At 39.7% G+C, this 24,300-nt stretch overlaps 1 protein-coding gene across 2 annotated transcripts in view; it reads right to left on the bottom strand.

Annotated features, from left to right (window-relative positions):
• FSTL5 (follistatin like 5) overlaps window positions 1-24,300 on the bottom strand; it is a 597,279-nt gene that overhangs the window by 74,868 nt on the left and 498,111 nt on the right. Inside the window, exons 10-11 of one of the 2 annotated variants that reach the window (XM_090036262.1) lie at window positions 22,228-22,362; window positions 388-414 (exon numbers count right to left, since the gene is read on the bottom strand). In XM_090036262.1, the coding sequence (XP_089892388.1) occupies window positions 388-414; window positions 22,228-22,362 (162 nt within the window). The remainder of the gene's footprint in view (window positions 1-387; window positions 415-22,227; window positions 22,363-24,300) is intronic. The other variant, XM_090036263.1, reaches the window with a different exon arrangement.

Genomic DNA, 24,300 nt, shown 5'->3' with positions numbered 1-24,300 from the left:
AAGGTCAGATTTCTGACAAAAGAAAGGGTGACTGCCTAAAAGATTTATAGCATCAGCAGGACAAGTTAAGGGCAAAGGACCTGTCTGGGTTTTCAGTCTTAACTCAGGGTTTTTTTCTATCACACAAAGCTCTAGTATACACAGATGTGCTTAAATGTAAACCACAAAAAGTTGCTCAGATCCATAACAAGTATTTTTTCCTCAAAATATTGAAAAGCTGTCTATTACAGCATGCTTATATAAAAGGCATTTGAATACTATGAGGTTTTAACAGAAAACATGAATGGAAAAATAATTACTATAACTACTTAATACCAGTAAGAAACTTAATAACTTAAAAGACAAACATATAAACATAGCACACAACAAAATAATTTGTATTAGTACCTTCCTCTCGCCACAATATGTTTGCAACTGCAGCATGTAAGAGAGAAAAAACAAAAGAGACAAATGAACAAGAAAAAACATGAAATGGTATATCTCCCATTGAAATAATTAAGATGTTACAGTGTTTAGGGTCTCTAAAAAGTGTGAATATATAAAATAATGGAAATAGTGAATTAACCATAAAATCCATAACTGTTTTATGTCAAAATGGTTTTAAAAAAAAAGAGGTGACTTTTCCATACTTGTGCTATATGACTTGCAATTAACTTATTTAGCCTTTTATCAAAATTTAAAAAAATTTTCTGTTACAAACTACAAATCTGAAAATGTGAGTTCACAGGAGTATAGCTAAGATTATAGCTGAAGTCAACTTCCATCTACTTTTAGTGCAAGGATCATATTTTGAAGATATGTGTTTAATTTAGAAAACAGTAATGAGAGAGGAACACAAAAAGTGGAAATATTTATAAAAAGGCATTCTTTCCTCTACATATCTGACTTCTTAAAATTTATAAAGAAAGTCTACCATTGACTTCAAAAGTAGCAGAACAGGAACTAGGTGACTTAAAATAGTTATATATGTTATATTCACATTAAAATCTGTCATATTTGAAACTGCAGCTGGGTTTTGGACATTTTCTGACTGGTGGAAACTAACAATACAGACCTTGAATTTTTTTCAATCTAGGGAAAATAGACCAGACATAAATATCACAGTATAAATTTTAAGTGTGTAGAGGTTAGCATGCAGTGGAAGAAATTGGTGAACCAAAAATTGTAAAATGGATAAAAGGAAAAAGAACAGAAAAAAGAAGGGGGGGGGGGATTTAAGTCCCTGTAGAAAGCAATCATACCTTCTGCTAAATTCTTGATTTAGGAAATAAAGACAATATGGCAATTGTTCTGCACAGCCCACAAAAATATGTTTATTTTATTTTACAAACCATTTATCAGTTCTGCTCTGCTGCATGACCTTAGCAACAGTACTCAAAATGCTGTCCTATTAATAAAATGAAAATGAGGATAATTATCTGAGATCCATGGATGAACAATTGGAAATGTTCATTAGAAATAGTACGGTGTAGAACTGTTGACTTTTTGAATGAAAGGTACAAAAGACAAACACATGTCTTTGCTGTTCTACACCAAGAAACAACAGATAGATACATAGTGGTGTGTCTACACATTCATTAATGTGCTTTTGTTACTGCATGATAAATGTAGTACCTATAATGTGAGGTAAAAAATAAATGCACAATAAGCTGCACTAATGCACAGTAATGAAACTGACATGTAATGTGCTTTTTAGTGACATTTAATGTTCAGTAGCCTGTTTTTACTGCACATTAGTGTATTAGCATGATTTTTGCCATGATGCTTTAATGTGCAATAAAATAAGCTATCTTGCATTAAAGCACACATGTAAATGCCCCCATTATGTATTAACAATTGTTGTCTTTAACTACATTTAATAGTCCCTTGAATGTAAACAGAAACCTTGTATTTTCTTGAATAACTGACACATTAATGTGATATATACTATACATGCCAAATACCAATTGTGTTTCTGATTCTATCATCCATTATGTATTCTTGGTAACACCTTTCTACTTAACGAATTTGAGCCCCTGACAATGTGAACTGTAATAATTGCATTGAAGTAAAAATGAAATCAACCCAATTTTCCATTTGTTTCTATAGTCTCAATCATTCCTGGGTTTTCCTGATATCAGATTAACCTGTAAATTCAGAAACAGACCAATTTCAATGGAGCACTGGTGAATCACAGGAATTGAGGACTAGTCTCTTGGTACTCTTGTGTGTATTTGTTGAGACTACATGAAGGGTAATCACTAACCGAACACAAGAAAATCAGCTCAGCTGGGTCACAAAATGGTTCTGTCTTATAATATGATGTTACAGTGCTAACAAAGGTTGTTAATATGCCTCTATCAAAGGTAAGTACATTTTGCATGGTTACTCATGTGTAAACCATTTGTCCACTCTGCTAAATGTTATTTTTGTCTTTGAATAAAAGTGTTTAACAGTTTGCTGCAGATGTAAACCTTTCATTAGAAACTGCAATCATATACAGATTGGAATATTAGCTAAATGCGTTATTGACTGCTTTTCTTTTTGAAGTAAAATACCAACTTGACATCAAAACAATACACACACACAAAGAACAGGTGGAGAGAGAATAAAAAAATAGATTTAAATTTGTGTTGATCCAGACAATGAATAGATATTGGAGAAAGAAAAGGATGGGGTAAGGATCTCTTGAATATAAAGAGAATTTTCTATGAGATAAAGAAAATTTTAAATGAGATAAGCATACTGCTGCTGTTTCTGGAGAGCAAGAATAGTGAGTTAAAGGGACAAAAATGTTAGCTGCTGATATCCTTGAAGAGAAGGAAGGGGAACCACTCTAACACTGCTCTGCCTTAATTCCATATCAGCCTTACTTTTCAAACACCCCACTATCTGCTCTGGGATTGTCAGTCTGATAAGTGATGCAACAGAATTAGCACTCTTCACTGATTTTTTCACACACTCCTCCCCTCTCACTGTGCAGAAAAGGGGATACTGTTGCTTTAAAGTAGAAAAACTGCACTTATTTCATACAGCAAAAAGCACTTATGGGACATGACTAAGTACCACCTCTTGCAGAGGGATGGAGTGCAGTAGACAGAGGCATATGTGGTAAGTTCTGCATCCTAGCCAGCACAGATTTACATGACAGTGGCCTCTATTGGCCTGCTGGTGGTGGTGTGCCTAGGCAACCAGCAGTGGCAGCTGCTATTTTTGCATGGCCCCTTTCCCCAACCAAGCTGGCACCCACATCATTCACAAAGTAGCACAAATGATTAAACTGTTTTTATAGTTCCATCACAACAGGACATGAATTTTATCTATGAACATTTAGGCTTTGCAGTAGTTCTAGATTCTTTTTTTTGTTCGTTTATGCAATTGTTTATGCAATCTAATATACGTAACCAGTTCATTTCTGAAAGGATTTAAACCTCTCTGCCCAGGGCAACATGGAGGGGCATTATTGAAATTAGTTTTCCTCTCCACATCTGGAAAGACAATGAAGATTTAACTCAACTGCTCTTAGGTGAAAACTCTTCTGCACTGGAAAAACAGATTCTAGGGAAAATGGAATAAGGGACTTAGAGAAAGGTGAAAACTATGTTTCCCAACCAGGAAAATATTTTTATACATATTTGGGGCGTTATAAGGCCTATAAGATGTAAGATCTCAGAGCAGTATATGGTCATAAAAGTCATTTCTAAGCAAATTTCAGGCCTGTTTCCCTAGTACTGTATAAATGAGCAGACAGCACAACTGAATTTCGGAAAAGTATGAGTAGTGCATTTACTACCATTAAATTTTTATAGATTTAAAAGTAATTGTTAAAGGTATCTGCTTTCTCAGCATGACAACTCAAATTAGTCAATGGTTGTGTTTATACAACCACAAAATAAAAAAAAAGAACACATCTCTAATGCTATAATTTGTCTTGGCATATTAGTACTTACACACATACTCTTAAGCAATCGGTACCATGTTGTATCGTTATTGTCTGGCAAGGGAGCCAGAAACAGTACATTTTTAATATGACTTTTTAAAAAAGTGCCAGTGGTGATAGAAGAAAAATGTTGTTAGGATTCTTTTCTCAACTTCCATTATCTTGCAAGTAAAAACTATTTTTCAAGTAATCTCGTCTCTCTTTCTTTTGGACAGTACAGAAGCAATACTTGTTGGGACACAATGAAACATACTGTTCTTTGTGAAACAATGCACTCTTTCAAAATGACCCAGGTGGTAATCATGTGATGGAGTATACCTGACAAAATACGCTTGACTCTTTTGTCCTACCTTAGCATCATCTAAGTTTTAAAAGTTAAAAAAAAGAGGTGGGGGGGGGGGTAGTAAGGGGAGGCTGTTCTGGCTACACACTTTGCTTTCATTTCAGAATATGCTAAAACAATACATAACATCTATTCACCTAATTACTGAACTTTTACTTATCAGTTAACATGTCACAGCTATGGTAACATTACTTTTACTGTTAAACTATGAAAGCTTACAAAAGAATACAATTTGATTTAATTTTTACTAATTATATCTTTGGACACTCTAAGCACATATAGTACATCTATAACGGAAATAATATCTTGAATGGTACTACACACAGAATGCTACTGTAAAAGATTAAATATGAACATTTTTCAATGAGCTTGACTGCTCAAGAGTAGGACCTAGTACTTAACATCATCGTTAGTTGTACAGTAAAATCTCTGATTTACTATCTGTAAATTCTGGTAATGAGATATTATGAATTACTTTATCAAGGCTCACAAACGCAATATCATATACATGAAAACAATCAGAAAGTGATTCAGAAGCAGAATTTATAACCCCTAACTGGAAATCTTAGATAGAGAGTCTTTGTCTATGATGTTGTCAGAAGGTATAAACTTTATTTAGCTCTACCATAAAATAAAATGGCAGCATAAATTATCTACAAAGAAATTAGGTAAATAGGAATCATTCAGTATGATGTGGGACAGGGAGATTCCATTAAAGGTGCATAAAACCTCACAGAGAGAATTTAGGCAATAAATCATAGTCAAAAAGCTTTTAGTCTTATTCCAAATTCTAGGCAACAGTGATGCCCACTTGTTTATGGATGGCCATAAACCTGTCAAGTCAGCAGCATTCAGATCACATAAGCTCTTGTTAAGTGATAAGCCTATGACATTACGCAAAAAAGGCACTGTGTTAGAAATAGATCTATTTAACGGGATGGAAAAGACATATTATTTTTTAAACAGAGCCCCAAGACACAGAATGCACAAGGAAGATAATTTTCAGCCCGCTCCTGTTGAAGAGATGAAACAATTTATAGAAGTTTCTTCATGGAATTTGACAGTGCCATAGTGACTGAACTGGGTAACATAGTAAGCTATAATTGAAGTTAAAGAATAAAAATTGCTGCATAAAATACTAAAATGTCCTCAAATATTGTTAAACTGATTCTGACAATTCAACTTGGACATTATGTGACAACTTGCCATTTCACTCACTAGATTTTCAGGTAAGTCTCTAATGTACAATTGTAGACTAAAAATGTAAGTCTAGGGACAGAAATTACACATATAAATTATACATATCGATTTATAATACACCTGGATTGATATAGCATCAGACTTAACTGATTTAGGTTAAATAGGTTTCTTAAACTTCTGCCCAGATTTTCTCCAGATTCAAGTTCACCCACAATTCCCCAGCATCCCGGGATGTTTTGCACCGCCCCCACAAATTCCCGCCTTGCAGGATGGGCAAGCTAGCCTTTAGCTCTGCTTTACCTGAGCAGGGAAGCATTCTCTAGTGCCCCCCCACTTGTGGCTTGGGTGACTACAGGCATGCAGCTGCATTTCTGGAATCAAACATGAATGTCTGTTAACTTGCTTATCAGTTCAATCTATGCAGCTAAGACTAACCTGCAAAGATTGAACTGATTCAGTCTAGGGCCTTTTGATCATCTATATTTAGCTGAAGAGTTTGAAGGGGTACTCTTTAAGGGCGCTCTTGTCAAGTTAGGCCCAATTTCTGTTTTTTTTAAAAGAGCTTTTGGAAAACCTAACAAAAATTAAAACATGGCATGATCAAAAAGCTACTCAAGGTGCTAAAGTACAATGATCCCAACATGAAGCTGACTATATGTAAAGTGAAATTAATCTAGTTGTACTGTTGATACAAAAACAAAAAGTGAAAAATATGTTTTAAATTATTATAGCTGTAATAATAGCTGCCTAGGAAAATATGGAGGACTGTAGTCCCATATTTTAGTCCCAATAGCCTAATTGTTAGGGACTTGGTACAGAAAACAGGAGATCCATATTTTAGGTTGCGCATGCCCAAAAGTGGTCTAAATTTGTATCTTTGACTTCCCAACATAATACTCAAACTTTCACATCTTTGGTTAGGCATTACTCCCCTTTTCTGAAGTTTTTCTGAATCTGAGCCATTATCCCAGATTGGCTTGAAGCGCTCCCAGCCAGGTCATGAGGCACTACAGGGATTTGGGAGCAGGGCTTAAGGGTCTGGTAGCACAGGTGGTGTTCTCATCGATCCTCCCAGTCTCGGGCTATGGGCTGAGGAGGGAGAGGAGGATCCACGTAGTCAACCAAAGACTGCGGCACAGGTGTCATTGGGAAGGCTTTGGCTTCCATGACCACAGCCCACTCTTTGACGAGAGAGGCAGCGAGCTGCTGGGAAAAGATGGCCTCCACCTCTCTCCGCTGGGGAGGAGGCTCTTCTCAGCCAGACTAGCTGACCTGCTCCACCAGGCTTTAAACTAAGTCCGCTGTGGGATGGGGGGACTACCGGCACTGCTGGCCCACTGAGCAACCCTTGCAAAGCCAGCAGACCAAGGCACTTAAGGGAGCCCACCCTTGCCTGCCTGTACACAAATGCCAGGAGCTTGGGAAACAAGCAGGACAAGCTCGTCTTCCTGCTCAATGCAAAGAATTACAATGTCATTGGGATAACAGAGAGCTGGTGGGATTCCACCCATGACTGGACCACGCATATAGATGGCTATACCCTGTACAGGAGGGATTGTGTAGATAAAAGGGGTGGGGGTGTAGCTCTTTATGTTAAGGAAAGCTACATGCCCCTGCAAGCTGATATTGGTAACCAGGGTGGACAGCTAGAGACCCTCTGGGTTAAAATTTGTGGGGAACATGGCACAGGTGACACAACAGGGGGAGTCTACTACAGACCTCCCACCCAAAGTCCTGACCTTGACCAGGAGTTCTCCTGGGAGCTGGCGGAGGCTGCATGCTCCAGGACCATGGTTGTCATGGGTGACTTCAATTACCCAGACATCTCGTGGGAGGATCACTCAGCAAAATCTGAATGGTCACAAAGCTTCCTCTCATGTGTGGATTACCTCTACCTGACTCAAGAAATCTATGGGCCAATGAGAGGCAAAGCACTGCTTGACCTGCTACTGGCTATAGGAGATGACCTAATCGTTGACCTAGTGATCGATGGGAAGCTGGGTGACAGCGACCATGAGCTGTTCATCTTCACCATCCGTTGTAAAGCTGGCAAGTCAGTCAGCAACACAGAAGTCCTTGACTTGAGAAAAGCTGACTTCGACAAGCTCAGGAGGCTTGTCAGTCAGGCCCTAAGGGACCATGACCTCAGGGAGAGGGGAGTTCAAGAAGAGTGGTTGCTCCTCAAGGGAGCAATCTTCAATGTACAAACTAAGTCTATTCCATCTCGAAAGAAAGGCAGCAAGAGGGCACAACAGCCCCCCTGGCTCTCCAGGGATCTAGCAGGCCTCCTAAGGCTAAAAAGAAAAGCCTACAAAGGATGGAGGATGGGATTCGTCTCCAAGGAGGATTATTCTGCACTGGTCCGGTCCTGCAGGGATCAAACCAGGAAAGCCAGAGCTGCAACTGAACTCCAACTAGCCTTGAGCATCAAGGACAATAGAAAGTCCTTTTTCAGATATGTGGGGAGCCGGAGGAAAAGCAAGGGCAACCCTGGACCCCTGCTGAACCAGATGGGGCAACTGACAACTGATGGCCAGGAAAAAGCCAACCTATTAAATGGGTACTTTGCGTTAGTCTTTCATCAGTCCCATGGGACGTCCATGCCTGCTATGGGAGAGGGAGTTCTGAGTGGGGGAGATCCCCTGCCCTCCGTAAATGCTGACCTCGTGAAGCAACATCTTGAGAAGCTGGATACATTCAAGTCAGCTGGCCCTGACAATCTACACCCCAAGGTATTCAAGGAGCTGGCGAGTGTCATAGCCCAGGCCCTGGCATGGATCTTTAAAAACTCCTGGCACTCAGGTTTAGTGCCCGAAGACTGGAAGAAGGCCAATGTGGTGCCTATCTTCAAGAAAGGGAGGAGAGTGAATCCAGCTAACTATAGGCCCATTAGCCTGACTTCTATCCTGGGGAAGATCTTAGAAAAGTTTATTAAAGAGGCCATCCTTAATGGACTGGCTGAGGCCAACATTCTAAGGGATAGTTAAGCATGGGTTTGTTGTGGGTAGGTCTTGCTTGACCAATCTCATTTCCTTCTATGACCAGGTGACCTTTCACCTGGACGAGGGAGATGAGATTGATGTCATATATCTTGACTTCAGAAAAGCCTTCGATCTGGTATCCCATGATCACCTCTTAGCGAAACTAGCCAACTGTGGCCTTGGGTCCACGATGATCCGCTGGCTGGGAAACTGGCTCCATGGTCAGACCCAGAGGGTTGTAACTGATGGCAGTCATGCATCATGGTAACCTGTGAGCAGTGGGGTTCCTCAAGGCTTTGTCCTTGGACCCATATTGTTCAAAATCATCATTAATGGTGTGGACACTGAAGTCAGGAGCGGACTGGCCAAGTTCACCGATGACACCAAACTTTGGGGCAAAGCATCCATGCCAGGTGAAAGGCGAGTGATCCAGGCTGACCTGGACAGGCTCAGCAAATGGGTGGACGAGAACCTGATGGGTACACCGAAAAATGCAAGGTTCTCCACCTTGGGAAGAAGAACCTGCAGCATCCTTATAGGCTTGGCAGTGCTATGCTGGCTAGCACTATGGAAGAAAGAGACTTGGGGATCATCATTGACCACAAGATGAACATGAGTCTGCAATGTGGTGCTGCAGCCAGTAAAGCAACTAAAACACTGGCTTGCATCCATAGATGCTTCTCGAGCAAATCCCGGGACGTCATTCTCCCCCTGCACTGAGCCTTGGCAAGGCCGCAGCTGGAGTACTGCGTCCAGTTTTGGGCTCCACGATTCAAAAAGGATGTGGAGAGGCTTGAGAGAGTCCAGAGAAGAGCCACGCACATGATCAGAGGTCAGGAAAACAGACCTCATGATGACAGGCTGAGAGCCATGGGACTCTTTAGCCTGGAAAAGCGCAGGCTCAGGGGTGATATGATGGCCACCTATAGGTTTGTCAGGGGTGACCATGAGGATCTGGGGGAAAGCTTGTTCACCAGAGTGCCCCAAGGGATGACGAGGTTGAATGGTCATAAACTACTAGAAGACCGTTTCAGGCTGGACATAAGGAAGAATTTCTTTACTGTCCGAGCCTCCAAGGTCTGGAACAGTCTGCCATTGGAGGTGGTTCAAGCACCTACTTTGAACACCTTCAAGGGCAAATTGGATGCTTATCTTGCTGGGATCCTATGACCCCAGCTGACTTCCTGCCCTTTGGGCAGGGGGCTGGACTCGATGATCTCCCGAGGTCCCTTCCAGCCCTAATGTCTATGAAATCTATGAAATGTATGAATAATGATGAACCTATGTCACTGTGGTGTCAGCACTGTGTTAGAAAGTAGGAGTTGCACATTTAAATCAGGTATGTTTTGAGGGGGTGAGAAGGGGAGAAGGGAGTCTACAGCTTAGATTTTCAGATTCCTGGACAAGTAGTCCTTTAACTGACAATCTACTAGGTCTAAAATACAGGGGTAGGAGTCCTCCTCCCGCAGAGTCTAAAAAGAACTAGTCATTAGCTCAATTGTTCCTAATGGCTTCCAAGCATTTTATGCATCCAGAGTAGGTATGTATATACACGCTTGACTACTGAATAGCCTACTGTGTACGCAACAGGCACTACACTCTATCCATACCAGAGAAGACTGAAGAGATTCAGGATGAACAATACTATGCATCCACAGTGCAGGTGTTATAGAATTAGAACCTGTGTCTGAAGCCAAAAATATCAGTTACACAGCCAGAAAATTGCCATATAGGTACAAAGGAGAACAGAATTCTGTTCCTGGTTTTGTGAGCTGTGGACTTAAAAGTCATCTCAAGTATGATATACCAACCACATCACTTCCATCTGTGCTATTATCCACAGAAATTAGTATGACTTGCCCACACTAGCCTAAATAAGTGACTGAGATAGTCAAGTGAACTCTTGACCTATTTAATTTGTTCCATGCACACAATGACTTAAAACAAATTTCACAGTGCTTCCTATCTTTTTTAGTATTTTAGTCAGAAAGCAAACTTCAGTCTTGTTCTTTCATCACCTATTTGATTATATCCTAGTTTTACATTACTCGGACTAAAATTGAAATATATCCGCACTGTTATTACCTGAAAAAAATGTAACTTAACTTTAGCTAAATTAAAACAAAACACTCCACAAACTGGCAAGGCTACTTTTTCACCATCCTCTCATGAATAATATTTCATTCCATGACAGTAACAGAAAATAGTGCTGACAGCCATCGTCTACATAGCCACAAAGGTGCTGTCAAGTCAACTTTATTCATATTCCCTAATATTTTAATTTTTTTCCAGTGGCACAGCAAAAGCACTTGGAACCTTATAATTTGGGTTTTATTTGTGGCTTTCAGAACCCAAGTTGATCTAGTCTGTCTCTGTAATATTAAAAACACATCCACTACTAACCTGAAGCTGTTTAGAAACTGATTCAGATTTTGCATTTGCATAGTCAATTTGAACTTGATACACCCATTATTGACAGAGAAGCTACTCATATCGATTACTTTAATGATAGAGTTGTAAACTTCATAAAACGCAGGTGGAAATGCTAAAAAAAGAAATAGCTGTATTTTCAAGTCTTGTTGGAGGTAATGAAAATAATGTTTAAAAATACTGGGGTAATTGTTCCCTTTAGGAAAAGAAGCAATTTTAGCTCTATTAGCCATGACCCTGTATTAAAGAGAAGATAATATTGTTCATCCTAAACCATTTTATTCTTTTCCATCATGTAGTAATAAAAACATTCATGTTGTCATATTTTTATTGAACTTTTCTTCCAGAAAGAAGAAAGTAATGTGGCCAGAAGATGTCCTATAGAGATCATTGACACCAATTCTAAGTCACCTGGAAAGACTGCAAGAAGGGAAGAAAATACATTCTCTTTTAGAAGAATTCAAACCTAGGAAGTTTGCTTTCCATGGTTGTTAGCAAACTCTACAATCTGTTCCTTAAATATTTCTATTTGTATCTAGAAAGAAGGAGGATGATACACTCAAAGTCAGAAGAATGATGAAGTACTTTCCAGCCCACTAGTAACTAAGAATGGATAAATATTTACATGAGGAAGTCCAGACACATGCCCCCAAGGGGTATTAAAGAAGATCTTTGGACTTATGATTTAGTATGTTCTAATACAGTCTGGAATACCAGATACATTTCAGGAGCAATGCTAATATTATGTCAATATTCAAAAAGACTAAATCATACAAGCTGAGTAACTAACTATATGTCAGTTCATCCAATATCATTTTCAGAAAAAAAAATGAAAAGATTGATTTAGGATTAAAAATTAAAGCAGAGAAATATGCATTGGCATATTAAATATAGGATTGTATCAAAGATTACTTTAAAACAAATCTGATTTCATTGCTTGACGGAATCTACACAGAGGACTAGCAAACAAACACGAGCTACTAGAGTGCTGCAAGAGAGAGAAATAGATAAAGGAATCCTCAGATGCATAAATAAGGGGAAAATTACTAGGCGTAAGGATACCTAGTTACTGACTTTAGCACGGCTTTTGATACAGGTCTCCCACAACATTCTCATATACAGCCATGGAATTATAGGTCAGATTAATGGACTGTAATGTGGACAAAAAACTGGCTAGATCACAGGGCTTGGAGGATAGTAGTCAATGGCTCGATGTCTAGTTAACAATATCAAGTGGAGTGTCCCAGGTGTCAGTTCTGGGGCTGGTTTTGTTCAATATTTTGATCAATGACCTGTAAAATGGGATAGACTGCATCCTGAACAAGTTGGGAGATGACACCAAGCTGGGTGGAATAGTAGATATGCTGGAGGGTAGGGCTAGGATTCAGAGAGACATCTTATTAGGTTCAAAAAGGACAAGTGCAAAGTCCTGCACTTTGGACAGAATAATCCCATGCACCACTACAGGCTGGGGACTGACTGGTTAAGCAGAAGCTTGGCAGAAAAGTACCTGGGGATTATAATGGACAGTAGGGATGTGTGAAATGGGCCATATTTGATTTGGATTTGGCCCTAACTGGGGACACTGATTCGATTAGTTGATTCAGATTACTGTCCCAATTTGATTTGGCTGAATCTGAAACTAAAGATTCGATGCTGATTTGGATAATCAGTGATTTGGCCAAAGACACAGCTTGAAAAGTTTTTTTTACATACCTCAAGGTGATGAGCACAGCTCATGAAAACTGCAATGGTGGGTCAGATGGAGCATCCCACAGGAGCATGGGGGGAGGGAGCACATACCTGCCAGCAAACTCGGAAGTACTTCCAGTCCACTTCAGGGTCCACCACCCCTGTACTCCCCCACTCCAGCTTGGTGATGGACCACAGGGGGACCCTGGGTGCCTTCCCCAATCCAGGAGGTACCAGTCACCAAGCTGGAGGAGTGCAGGGGGGGAGCCCCTTGCGTGCCCCCCAGCAGACCCAGAAGTGGATCAGAAATGCTTCTGGTCCACTTCCAGGTCTGCTGTCAAGTGTGCTGGGGACCCCCCTGCACTTCTGTGGGACACTCCATCCACCCCATCATCTCAGCATTCATAAGCTGTCTGGTACCTTGAGGTATGTAAAAAAATGCCTTTAAAGCTGTGTCTATGTCTGAATTGTAGAATCTTTCCGAATCGATTCAGAAGATTCCTATTTGATTCGGAGATTAAAGGGTTTCCTGATTCAATTTGGATTTGAAGATTCAGCCACTAAATTGGGTCAAATCTCTGCCGAATCAAATCAGTGACCAAAGCTTCGCACAGCTCTAGTTGACAGTAAACTGAATAGGAGTCAAGAGTGCACCCTTGTTGTGAAGAAACCTAATGGCATACTGGGCTAACATTAGTATGAGAATTACCAGCAGACTGAGGGAAGTGATTCTTCCTTTCTGTTTGGGACTGGTGAGGCCACATCTGGAGTACTATGTCCAGTTTTAGACCCTCCAGTACAGAAAGATTGTGGACAACTTGAAAATAGTTAGGTGGCTGGGGCACATGACTTCTGAGGAGAGGCTAAGGGAACTGGATTTATTTAGTCTGCAAAAGAGAAGACTAAGGAGGGATTTAATGCCATCCTTCAACTACCTGAAGGGGGGTTCCAAAAAAGGATGGAGCTGGGCTGTTCTTACTGGTGGCAGATCATGAGATCCTTGTTCTGTTGTCTCAAGGTCTCATGTTCTAGTACAGAAAGTTTAGGTTAGATAAAAACTCTTTCACTAGGCACTGGAACAGGTTACTCAGAAAAACTGTAGATTCTCCATCCTTGGAGGTTTTTAGGACCCAGCTAGACAAAGCCTTGGCTGGGATGAACTAGTTGGGGATGGTCCTGGTTTGAGCAAGGTTTGAGAACTAGATGACCTCCTTAGGTCCCTTCCACCCCTAATTTCCTATTATTCTAAGCAGGTATTTTACTCCATCTATAAAGCATTAATGAGGCTAATAGCGGAATAATATTGGCATGTCTGGCATGCTCATGCACACACACACGTATGTATGCATGCTACACTTCATATATACATAGATATACACACACATTATTGCAAGGTTTGGTATTCTCATTCTACACACACACACGTATGACAGAGAGTATGTTGAAAAAATTGGTAAGAATTGAAAGGAAAATGAATGAAAAAGTCAAATTTTGGGGGAAAATGAGAGAGGCTTCAAGAGCTCTGTAATTAGATTTGGTTGAAATCTAATTTGGTTTAAATTAAGAAAAAGATCAAGAGGTCATCAGATGTGCAGAAGTACCCACATGGGAGAAAATCCTGGATACTAAAAGGTTCTTGAATTTTGTGGAAAAAGGCAGAGCAGGAACTAATGGCTAGAAACAGAAACTTTCTACAAACACATAGAAATTAGGCCTGTTTTTTTTTTTCTTTTATAGTGAGGTGACTAAGCATTGAAACAAATTTTTAAATAAAGTGGTGGATTCTCCATATCTTTATAGCTTCAAATTAAGATTGAAGATGTTTCTGGGAGGATGTGCTTTAGCTAACACAAGTTATAGGGCTGTACATGGTGTCAATCAATCTATTAACTATTTTGTCAATTTTTATCTGAAACTAGGACGAAAGTGGAAGTTTTCATTCCATGTTACTGTAAAGCTGAAATCATTCTAGCTCCAATCATTCTACCAACAACAAGCCTGAGCATTCTTATGTATTATTTTACATGAATATATTTTCCACGTGTGAGAAAGACAATTAACTTTTGTAACATTTGCATCATGTTTTAAATCCCATTAAAGTAGGATGTCTCTATCAATCATCTTAGGGGATACCCAGCTGGGACACACCTGCACTCAGATTCTGTGGTGGCTTTGTTCCCAAATTTGAATGACAATTGACATTTCTTATTTCACTGGTATTAAACCAGTAGAACTGCCACAAACAGAAAGATTAAAGAAACAGTTCTTCTGCTACCATAGCAAAGGAAGAACGGCATAGGACAGCCATTCCCCAATGCACTGGTTCTCAACCTTTTTAGACTGAGGAACTCTCACATAACTTTTGTGAACTGAGTAACACCCCATATCATCCCACCTTGTTCATTGCAGCGCTTACCTCTTTGTGGAGGATACAGGTAATGGGGGCAGGGGTATGGCCAGACAGGGACTAAACCTAAACTGGCATTCATTTGCTTATCTTCTCACACTTGGCATATCTCATAGCTCCAGTACGTTTTCAAAGGATCTTGCCAGAGCACCCAGAGGTGCCAGACTCTGGTTGAGAATCTCTGCCCGAAAAGGTATATAAACTGTCAATACAGCAGAACCATGCTAAATACTGGACTGTTAAAAAAATCACATAGTTGTACAGAAGGTGCTCAGGTGTTGCATACTGGATAAAGTTAAAGTGCTAACAAGAGACAAAGCTTTTCTTAAGATTGTCCTCCTTTGTTAAAATCTTACTTGCATAAGACAGAACATCAACTCATTGTTTAGTTCATGCATAAATTTAACAGCTCTGGATGACAAAGCACTTTACACATAGTTTTTCATTTACTTTAATCTAGAATTTCCATCTTGATGATGAATCATTATCATCTAGGTATGACTTCCCTGGGGAATGGAAAATGTGTTACTTATTTCTCCTATCTGCTAGAAACTTTAAAATAAATCCAGTAAAAGAGAGTATCCCCTCCCCCCCCAAAAATCCTCGCCTCTTACTGAAATACCTAAGTCATACCTCACACTGTTATTTTTCCTACTAATTTCCTTTCATTCTTTTTGCTACTGACACATCATACAGGTCATTAAAGAGCTGCCTATCCATCATTATTTCTCTTTGTATGTCTGTATATATGATCTCTCTCTCACACACACTATCTATCTATCCATCTATCCACACACACACATATATATACACACATATACACATACACAGACACACACATTTATAAATTACATACATATGAAAATGGCTTGAAATTTTGTTTGCTGTTAATTCCAGGGTTTTTTTTGTCAATTATTTCTTTAAAAACAGACAAACTGTCATGCTTATGTCAAATGCAGAATCTTTTGTAAGGTCAGGAAGTGTTTAGTTTCTACACTAGATATTTCTGGGTTTCAGATAAGAAGCCAGCATTTAAGACAATTGTGTCCAGCCTTCAAAATAAATTGTATTGTGTTCAATATGCAATATTGAGAAACTCATGTTGATTAGACTAAAAATGAGACTACAGAGGTTAGATATATCTGCTCATATTTAATCCATTATACAAAGCCAATTCAATTTATATTGCCAGAAAGTTTTGCATGCATCTAAACAGTGCTGAAAAAAAACAGTTCATAAAGTTAACATGCCATTTCAGGAAGTGTTGAAAGGTAGTTAGCCATTTTGGTCTGAAATTAGGTAGCAGGCAGCGTAGAGATGCACTTTATAGACTAAATAAATCAGGCATTGAGTAAATATGGTTCTAACAATAGGAAGGACCTTAGCCAGTGTATTTTGTTTGCTGCACAATATAAAAGCAGTTACAGCTCTATATGTTCTAGGTACCCAGGAGAACTGCTCATTATAAATCATTACCTCTCAATAGCCAATCAGCACTCTGAATCCCCCAATGCTCTGAAAAGCTTTTATTTTACTCAGTGCTGTTTTGTGCTGCTCTGAGTCTGCAGAGCAGTTCAAGTTAACTGACAAGCTGTGGAGAAAGTATTTCCAACAGGGATGTTCCCATGCTTTTAAAGGAGGAGGTAGGGAGGAGGGGGAGAAAAGTCTAGATTAAGAAAATAAACATGCCTGCTTTATTCCTGTGATGGAGGATGAGTGGAATAACATATAATAAAAGTAATATATTGTGGTTCTAACACAGGCAAAATATAAAAATCATATAAAAAAATCATGTTTGAATCAAACCAGAGGACATTCTTGAACCATAAAATTGTAGCCTCAACAGCAGGCATTAAATTATAGCTGTGATGGTAACCTTATAGATAAGGTAACAATAACTAACAAGATGGTTTTCTTGGTATCTTTCTCATTTACATTATTAGTAAAGCAATTTATTCCACTAATCAATGTTTTGAGGTGTTTGAATAAACACTTAGCAGCCTTAATGACAAACCCATTCCACCCTTAATTTGAAGCTAACAAATTACTAAATATTCTATAAAGGTGTCCCTTTCAAATGAAACACAACACTGGTTCTGGCAAAGAATGAATATAGCATTTATATTTAGCAATATATTTGCATTGCCTGCAGCAAACAGCATTTGCTCAGCTAGTCAAGTAATGATAACTTGATACGAGCAATAACTACCCTTTTTTATTTCCATGAACTTTAACCTGATATTTATGTGCAGATACAGGTATCTAAACTACAATGTGGATTTATGCTTCTTTTTGAGGTGCTAATGGCACCCATGTTTAAAATGTTGCTTTGAGGTGTCATGAGGTACAAGTAGCTGTGGGCTACATCTGTACTTATTAAGCTACAGAGTTGGAAAAGTTTGTTCAAATATTCACAGAAATAAGAGTCTATTAAATATATGATTATGAGCCTCTAGCAAGCAAAGTTTGACTAGACCCTGTATGTATGAGTGTGTGTATATATAAATATATATATATATATATATATAAATATATATATATAAGTGTATGGTAAGATCATCAGTACGGATGATCTTAGAAACAATCTGGTCTATGTTCCATCTTGCTCCACTTACAAATTTCAGCTAAAGCTGGATGGCCACGATGACTGCTCCCAACATAGTGCTACTGGACTTGAATGCATTTTTTGAATATGTATTATTTTGGGGGGTTGCATGGATAGACATTTTGGGCGCTGATACCGATAGCTGATATTTAAGGAGGCGTATCAGCCAATGCCTATCCAATTTTTGATACAGCAGTGTGCAGCTGATAAGTCTGTTGTGGTGGAAGGGAAGAGGGGAGGGAAGGGATATGGGGAGGCAGATCAATGGCCCCCATGGTGAGGAAGGGAGAGGGCAGGGGCAGGCACTGCCCAGGCAGTATGGGGAGGACATGGGACAGAGCTGAGCCTTGTGGGGGGGGGAGCATCTCCCACCACTGCACACATCCCAGGAAGGCATGGAAGGGGCATGTGCCCCCAGATCTGCAGGCTGCAGCTGTGGGCTGGAGCTGGGGCTGTGCTGGGCTTTTCTCAGCAGGGGCTGGGCTCGGGGTGCGCAGTGGCAGCACTGGGAAGGGGCTATGGAGAGGGCTGCAGCCAACCTAAATTTTGCTGTAGCCCTGATTCCAGTACCACTGCTGCCTGCCTGGAGCAGCCCTAGCTCAAGTCCCACCTGCCCCCATGTGCCAGGATTAGCTGCGGCTGCACTGGATGGGTGGCAGTGGTGCTGGGAGTGCAACTACAATGAAATTTGGGATAGCTGCAGCCCCCTCCATAACCCCCTCCAAGCACTGCTGTTGCCTGCCCTGAGTCCAGCCCCCACTGAGAAGTACCTGGCATAGGCCTGACTCCAACCCACAGCTGTAGCCTGCCCACCCCACCCTGCACAGATCCGGGGGCACATGCCCCCATCCCCATGCCTTCCCTGGGTGCACGCAGCAGTGGGAGCTGCCCGCCGACAAGCCGCAACTCTATCCTACACCTGCCCCTGCTCCCTCCCTCTCCAACCTCAGGAGGCATTGATCTCCCCCCCGGCCATGCCCCTTCTTTCCCCTTCCACGACAACATGCTTACTACCGGCACGCTGCTGGGCTCTGCTCCTCACTGTCTGCATGCTGCACTGCAGCTGTGTGCATGCATGGACATTTAACAGCCAAATTATTGGCCACTTCATGACAATTTCTGATACAGCCAATTTTCTTTATATCAGTACTGATCTGATACCGGACCAATGTATCAGTACAACTCTAATTATTTTCTGTCCATTGTTGGTTCTGTAAATCCCATAAAGTGAAAGACTATGACTATAAAACTATAATATTTTTGCATTATAATACAATTCCTGAAAAAAACCGTTTAGATTTGTTATATAATCTTTTCAGAGTTTCAACTTAAAAAAAAATACAGTCTTTAAAAAAAAAAGTCAAATATTTCTTTGCAGGTGCATAATGTGAAATGCTAAACTAAATTGGCAAATATACAATCTAAAAAACACGAAGTCCAGATTAAATAAATATAGTGCAGAAAATAGAGAAAGAGATTATTAAGAATATTTTAAAAACCCTTGGATAAATCATATTTAAAATATTAAAGATTGAGGGGGCCCAGACTTTCTTTCAAACATATCTTTCTTCTGACCTTAGAATATCTACATTATTCAAGCTGAAAATGATGACCTTGACAAAATTAAGGTTTACCACATAGTTTTGTAATCCCACAACAATAAAACTAAAAACCTGCATTTCTTGGTGACCTTTAAGTGAGCTTTAAATGGTCCTTTCCTATTTTGCTCCATTCCTGACATCAGGCAAAAGTTTCTTGACTGCTACCTCTTCTCATAATGATGTCATGAAATGAATGAACACGAAACAAATAAATTGATGTGTGTGTAATAAAATGAATAATTATATCTTCAGAACAAGGTTTGAATACTGTGTAGTAATTAAGTCATGTTGCCATATGCTGAACAATAAAGATAGAGCAAAATATTGGAACAATATCACTGAGTGAACAGTTTTCATCCTGTGCATTGAATACAGTAAGGCTTCTGTGACTTCATCAGATCCATCTCTCCCCACCTAATATTTCCTACTCTCTGGTTCCCAGTTGCATTCCTAGCTCCTTGTCTAATATCTATTCGTTCTAACATCTCCCTTTTTAGTCAAGGAGACTGACACAATTTCTCTTCAGCTTCTTTCAGTCCCAGTCACTAGAGACATTTCCCGTCCCAGTTCTCCTTGTACAATCATCTTTTTGTTCCAATCTTTTCCCAGGCTCTTCATCACAAAAGCAACCTTAAAAACCCATAGCCTGGCTCTTGTGCACTCTACATTCAATTCAGGAAGTAGTGCAACCAGCCGTGGGTAAGAGGGGCACCCATCCCAGTGGTCAAGTTAGGAGGGGTGCCAGAATCACCCCTCACCCCTGTGAAGTCTGCACTCTGGTAGCACACCAGTGCAAGGAGCTCCTAAACAGTCCCTGGTTACCGCTGCTTTAAGAGCAACAGCTGGGCCAGGAAAAGCACATAGTGGCAGCAGTAACTCAGCTGGGGATTAGTATAGTAAGGAGCTCCCAGGTTCCCAGCATGGGTAAGACAGCTCCCTTCCATCCCTGCTCTCAGAAACACATGCCCCCATCCTCAGTTCTTGGAAATGCACATCTCCATTCTTGAAACACACCCCATTTCCACTCTCTTGTAGGGCGTCCACTCCCAGACACCAACTTTGCTTGTTACACTTTTCAATCTAGAGACCAATCTTCCCTATGCTGTCTGAGACCAAACGATGAGCACTGAGAGCATAAAGACAATCTTCATGGTTGTAGTTATAGCACCTAGACTAAGCATGTCATGACCCACCAATGTGATTTCTAATGGTAGAGTTTGTTCAATGTGGACAGAATCTTGAGAGATTTTAGATTGTGTAGGTTTGGGAGAGGAGGGGTGATCCTTTAGATTTTAGTTACGGCAGAGCACATCTCTCTGGAGGACATACAAACTGCATTTTCCATGGTTTTATATTCCAAGGGCCCAATTTGGAAAGATTTTTGCAAAAAAGAGCAAAAAGCACCTTCTCTATGCAATGTAACCAACGTCAAATGTCAAATCCTGCTCCAAGGACAAGGTGCTAGAACTCCTAAAATAACAGTTCATTAGATTTCTTTACCATGCACAAAACATTTTCCTTTAACCTCATTTTCAGGAATACATGAATCTCCTGGTCTGAGGAGAAAAAAAATCCCCGCCTTCCCCTCCCCCCCGATAGATATCAACAATATAGGATTTTATCCCAAGAGGTTACACTTTGGTAAAGTTATACACAGCTGAATGAAGTGTAATATATAATGGGAAGTGTCAGGTGACCTCAATCTGCAATGATCCCAGCCTTGACTATAATATTATCTGTGATAGTTTAGTAAGTTCTCCCAGGTGGCTGTACTAGGAATACCTTGAATTAATGTAATGAGACTCACCATCAAAGTGACAATCATTTTCATAGCATATACTCATACCAATTGATATTTAAGTAGCGATAACTAAAACGTTAAGAGCTGTCCCATGAAATGTAAGTCAAGGCTTTTTGGGGCTGGGAAATATCATATTTATTTTGGTAGGAAGCACAGTTTCTAGATCTTCAGCCCCCCTGAAATTTCTTTGCATCACTCTAGTTTTGAAAATGGCATTTAGAGCTGACTTAAGTTAGTAGTGAAGGACTTCCCTGGCAAAGTGGAATGATAAGAGCATATGAATTAAGGTCATTGCTGCTTTTCCAGTCTTGCCTGTCTTCTAGTGAGGGTTGGAGTGTGAAGGGAACACATTAGGAGCAAAATGAAACCACAGAGCATGTCCCCATGTGCAGGGGCATGCAGATGCTGCAGTGAAAAGTTGCAGTGGCAGAAATTTGTGCCACTGTTTTTGCCACTGTACAGGACAAATTGACCCAGATGGGGTACCTGAGGTTTTGGGGGCCTCCCCGTGCAGCAGCAGCAGTGATCTGGCTCCTTGGTTTCTGGTGCCATGTGTGCCACACAACTTTTTTTAGTGGCAGGTTTTATGTTTATTTTTATTGTTTTTACAATGGGATCTCCAAGTATAAACCCCCCTCCCCCCTCACTGTGCAGCAAATCAGCAGCATGTGCACCGCATGCAGTTTGCGGCAACTCAAACTGCTTTGACGTGCCACAAACCATACGTGCACTCATAGACATGCCCCCACAGAGTCAGACCACAAGTCATGGAACCTGTTAGCCACTACAGCAATTTAGAACAGCTTGCTCACTAGCTACATTGAGGCCTAGATTGCCCCTTAATTTAATCCAAAATCAGAGGGGGAGAAGGTTAGTTGAAAGTAACCTATGTTTCTACTTTGCACTTCAGATATGCAAACCGAAATTTTCCAGGAATTGGCTAACTTTTCAGACTGTAATATTGATGTAAAAGACATTTCAGTTTACAAAATCAATCAGAAATTTCACTTCACTTCTCAATAGACTTAATATTTAACATTACCTCATTTCCTTTTTTAATGATCCTTTTATATAATGATTTTCGCAACTTTCTGTCTCCTTGTTTATACTTCCCAACTATCTAGATGTTGATACATAATTATTTAACATTTGATTATGTTTCAGTATTAATGTTCTTTTAACATACAGCTAAAAAATATAAATGAATAAATAAATAAATAAAAGAGAGACTATTTTTCCAGTACATACGGGTCTTCCGAGCTGAATCTTCTACAAAAAGAGAAGAAATGTCTTCATCCACTCCTGCTTCATTCTTTGCAATACAAGTATATGCTCCCGTATCTTCATAGCGCACATTGCTAATGTGAACTTCACTGCCATTTGCTGAAAGCAAAGGGAGAACACAACACGTGAACAACAATTTTAGTTTTACTACAGTGCTTTCAGGCTTATCGTAATTAAACTGCTTTCCTTCCTCAGTTCATATATCGGACACATGCCAGATTACTCCAAACATATTCAGTTGGATAGTAAACTCTACTCTCATTCATTTCACAGATAACAGGAATATCTCAACCATTTTGGATGCTTGGCTCCAGATGTCAGTCTCAGATTTTGTACCTGTTTCAGTGACAACATAGATCTGAAAAAACTGGTGTGCCCTCTTCTGTAGACTTGAGCAGTTCTGCTTTATAAATGCTGTATCTGATCATTTGCAATGCTAGCACCTTGCATTGCTGATTTAACAGAAAATGCCATGGAGTTCACAAAACATAATGGGAGAAATTTTCAGTACAATACATTCTGCAAGAGATGTATAGCTTCCAGAATATGGGATGCAACATTAAATGAGCTTCTTTATTATTCTGTATAATTGAGTTAGAAAAAAAAGATGGCCTAGTTTACTTGCTTCCATCTCTCAGTCCTTGCATGTACTTCTCAATTTAGTCAATTGTAGCACTGTACATTTTGGTGATGGGACTCATACATACAAAACATATTTGGACAAATGGATTTTGTGCATGAGAATTTATTAATGTATCCTTGTAGCTGTTAAACTCTAACAAACACCTGGGAGCCTGTATTTCTTTGTAAAGTTCATTGCAGAAGTAATGGGCATGATTTTGATTTTGTATACAATGAGACCAGGGTGAAACTCCTTGGAAATATCAGAAAATCTGCTTTTCAGATAGTGTCATCAAATATGTGGTGTCGCTTTCATATGTTTCCCTGCCAAAAATCTTCCTTTATTTTTATTTCTTCCCAGAAACCCTAGAGAGTCATTTTCATCTGAGATGAGTGCAGACTAGCAGCCAAAAAGCTTATAAAATAAGACTTTACACTTTTTCATGTACAGATGTGTATCCTTAAGTTTGTGCATAAGTTTGCATATGAAAAAAACCCTAATATTTGCTCACACAAATTGGAGATTGTACATTGACTTCGGAAGACAGAGGTAACATTATCTGATTTTACAGACATATAGCTTAATTTAATATATAGCAATGCTGTAAATGCAAAATATTCCTGCTTAACTTTGTAGTGCTTAATAAAAAATTGTCCTTTACAAATGTACTGTAGAATATGGATGAAACAGAACCTAGAGGTTTCTTGTGAAACTTGTTACAGAACACCTTTTCTCTGGGTTCAGACTTTATATAGCTTTTTTCTTTGCCACGTTAATGGGTAGAGGATGGGAACATCACTGGAGAAAACATATATTGCGCTTATTCACAATATTAAGCAATATGTAAGAAAAAATATAACTACTTTTATTTATTACAAGGCATTTAATATATGAAGGTCCGAAGGTTTCCCCGCTCTACTCTCCAAGGCAAATTGATGGAAGCCCAGGAGAAGTGCACCCTGGGTGCAATTCTGCAGAAGAAAACACTCTGATAGTAGGGAACGTTCTTAAAGGGGAAATTGGATAGGGCTATGGCCAGGGCATGTGGACAAGCAACATGTTACAGGAGAGCTCAGGACTGGCTGCATAAAGGTAAAAGTAACACAATGTCTTCACAGAACATTTTGCTGCCTCTCATCCATCTCTATCCTACTTCTAGCATCCCACTTGCATTTTATTAGAACGAATTTTGCATTTTTTCTTATTCCCAAGCCACCTTTCTGCATGAAGTATGGGGAGAATGAGAGAAAATAATTTATTTTACTAGCAGCACAAATGGTTATCAAGAAGAGAATAGACAACAAACAACTGTGGGAACTCAGACAACCATAATGTCCATCAGGGATTCTTTAGGCTGCCCCTAGCTGCTTCACAAGAACACTTCTTTAGACCCTTCTATTTCTGCTCCTTTCCTT

The sequence above is a fragment of the Crocodylus siamensis genome, chromosome 2, assembly GCF_052110815.1.
Source record: "Crocodylus siamensis isolate JL-2025a chromosome 2, ASM5211081v1, whole genome shotgun sequence".
Taxonomy (NCBI): Eukaryota; Metazoa; Chordata; order Crocodylia; family Crocodylidae; genus Crocodylus; species Crocodylus siamensis.
The sequence above is the reverse complement of the archived record's forward strand: the minus strand, read 5'-3'. Positions and strand labels throughout refer to the sequence as shown.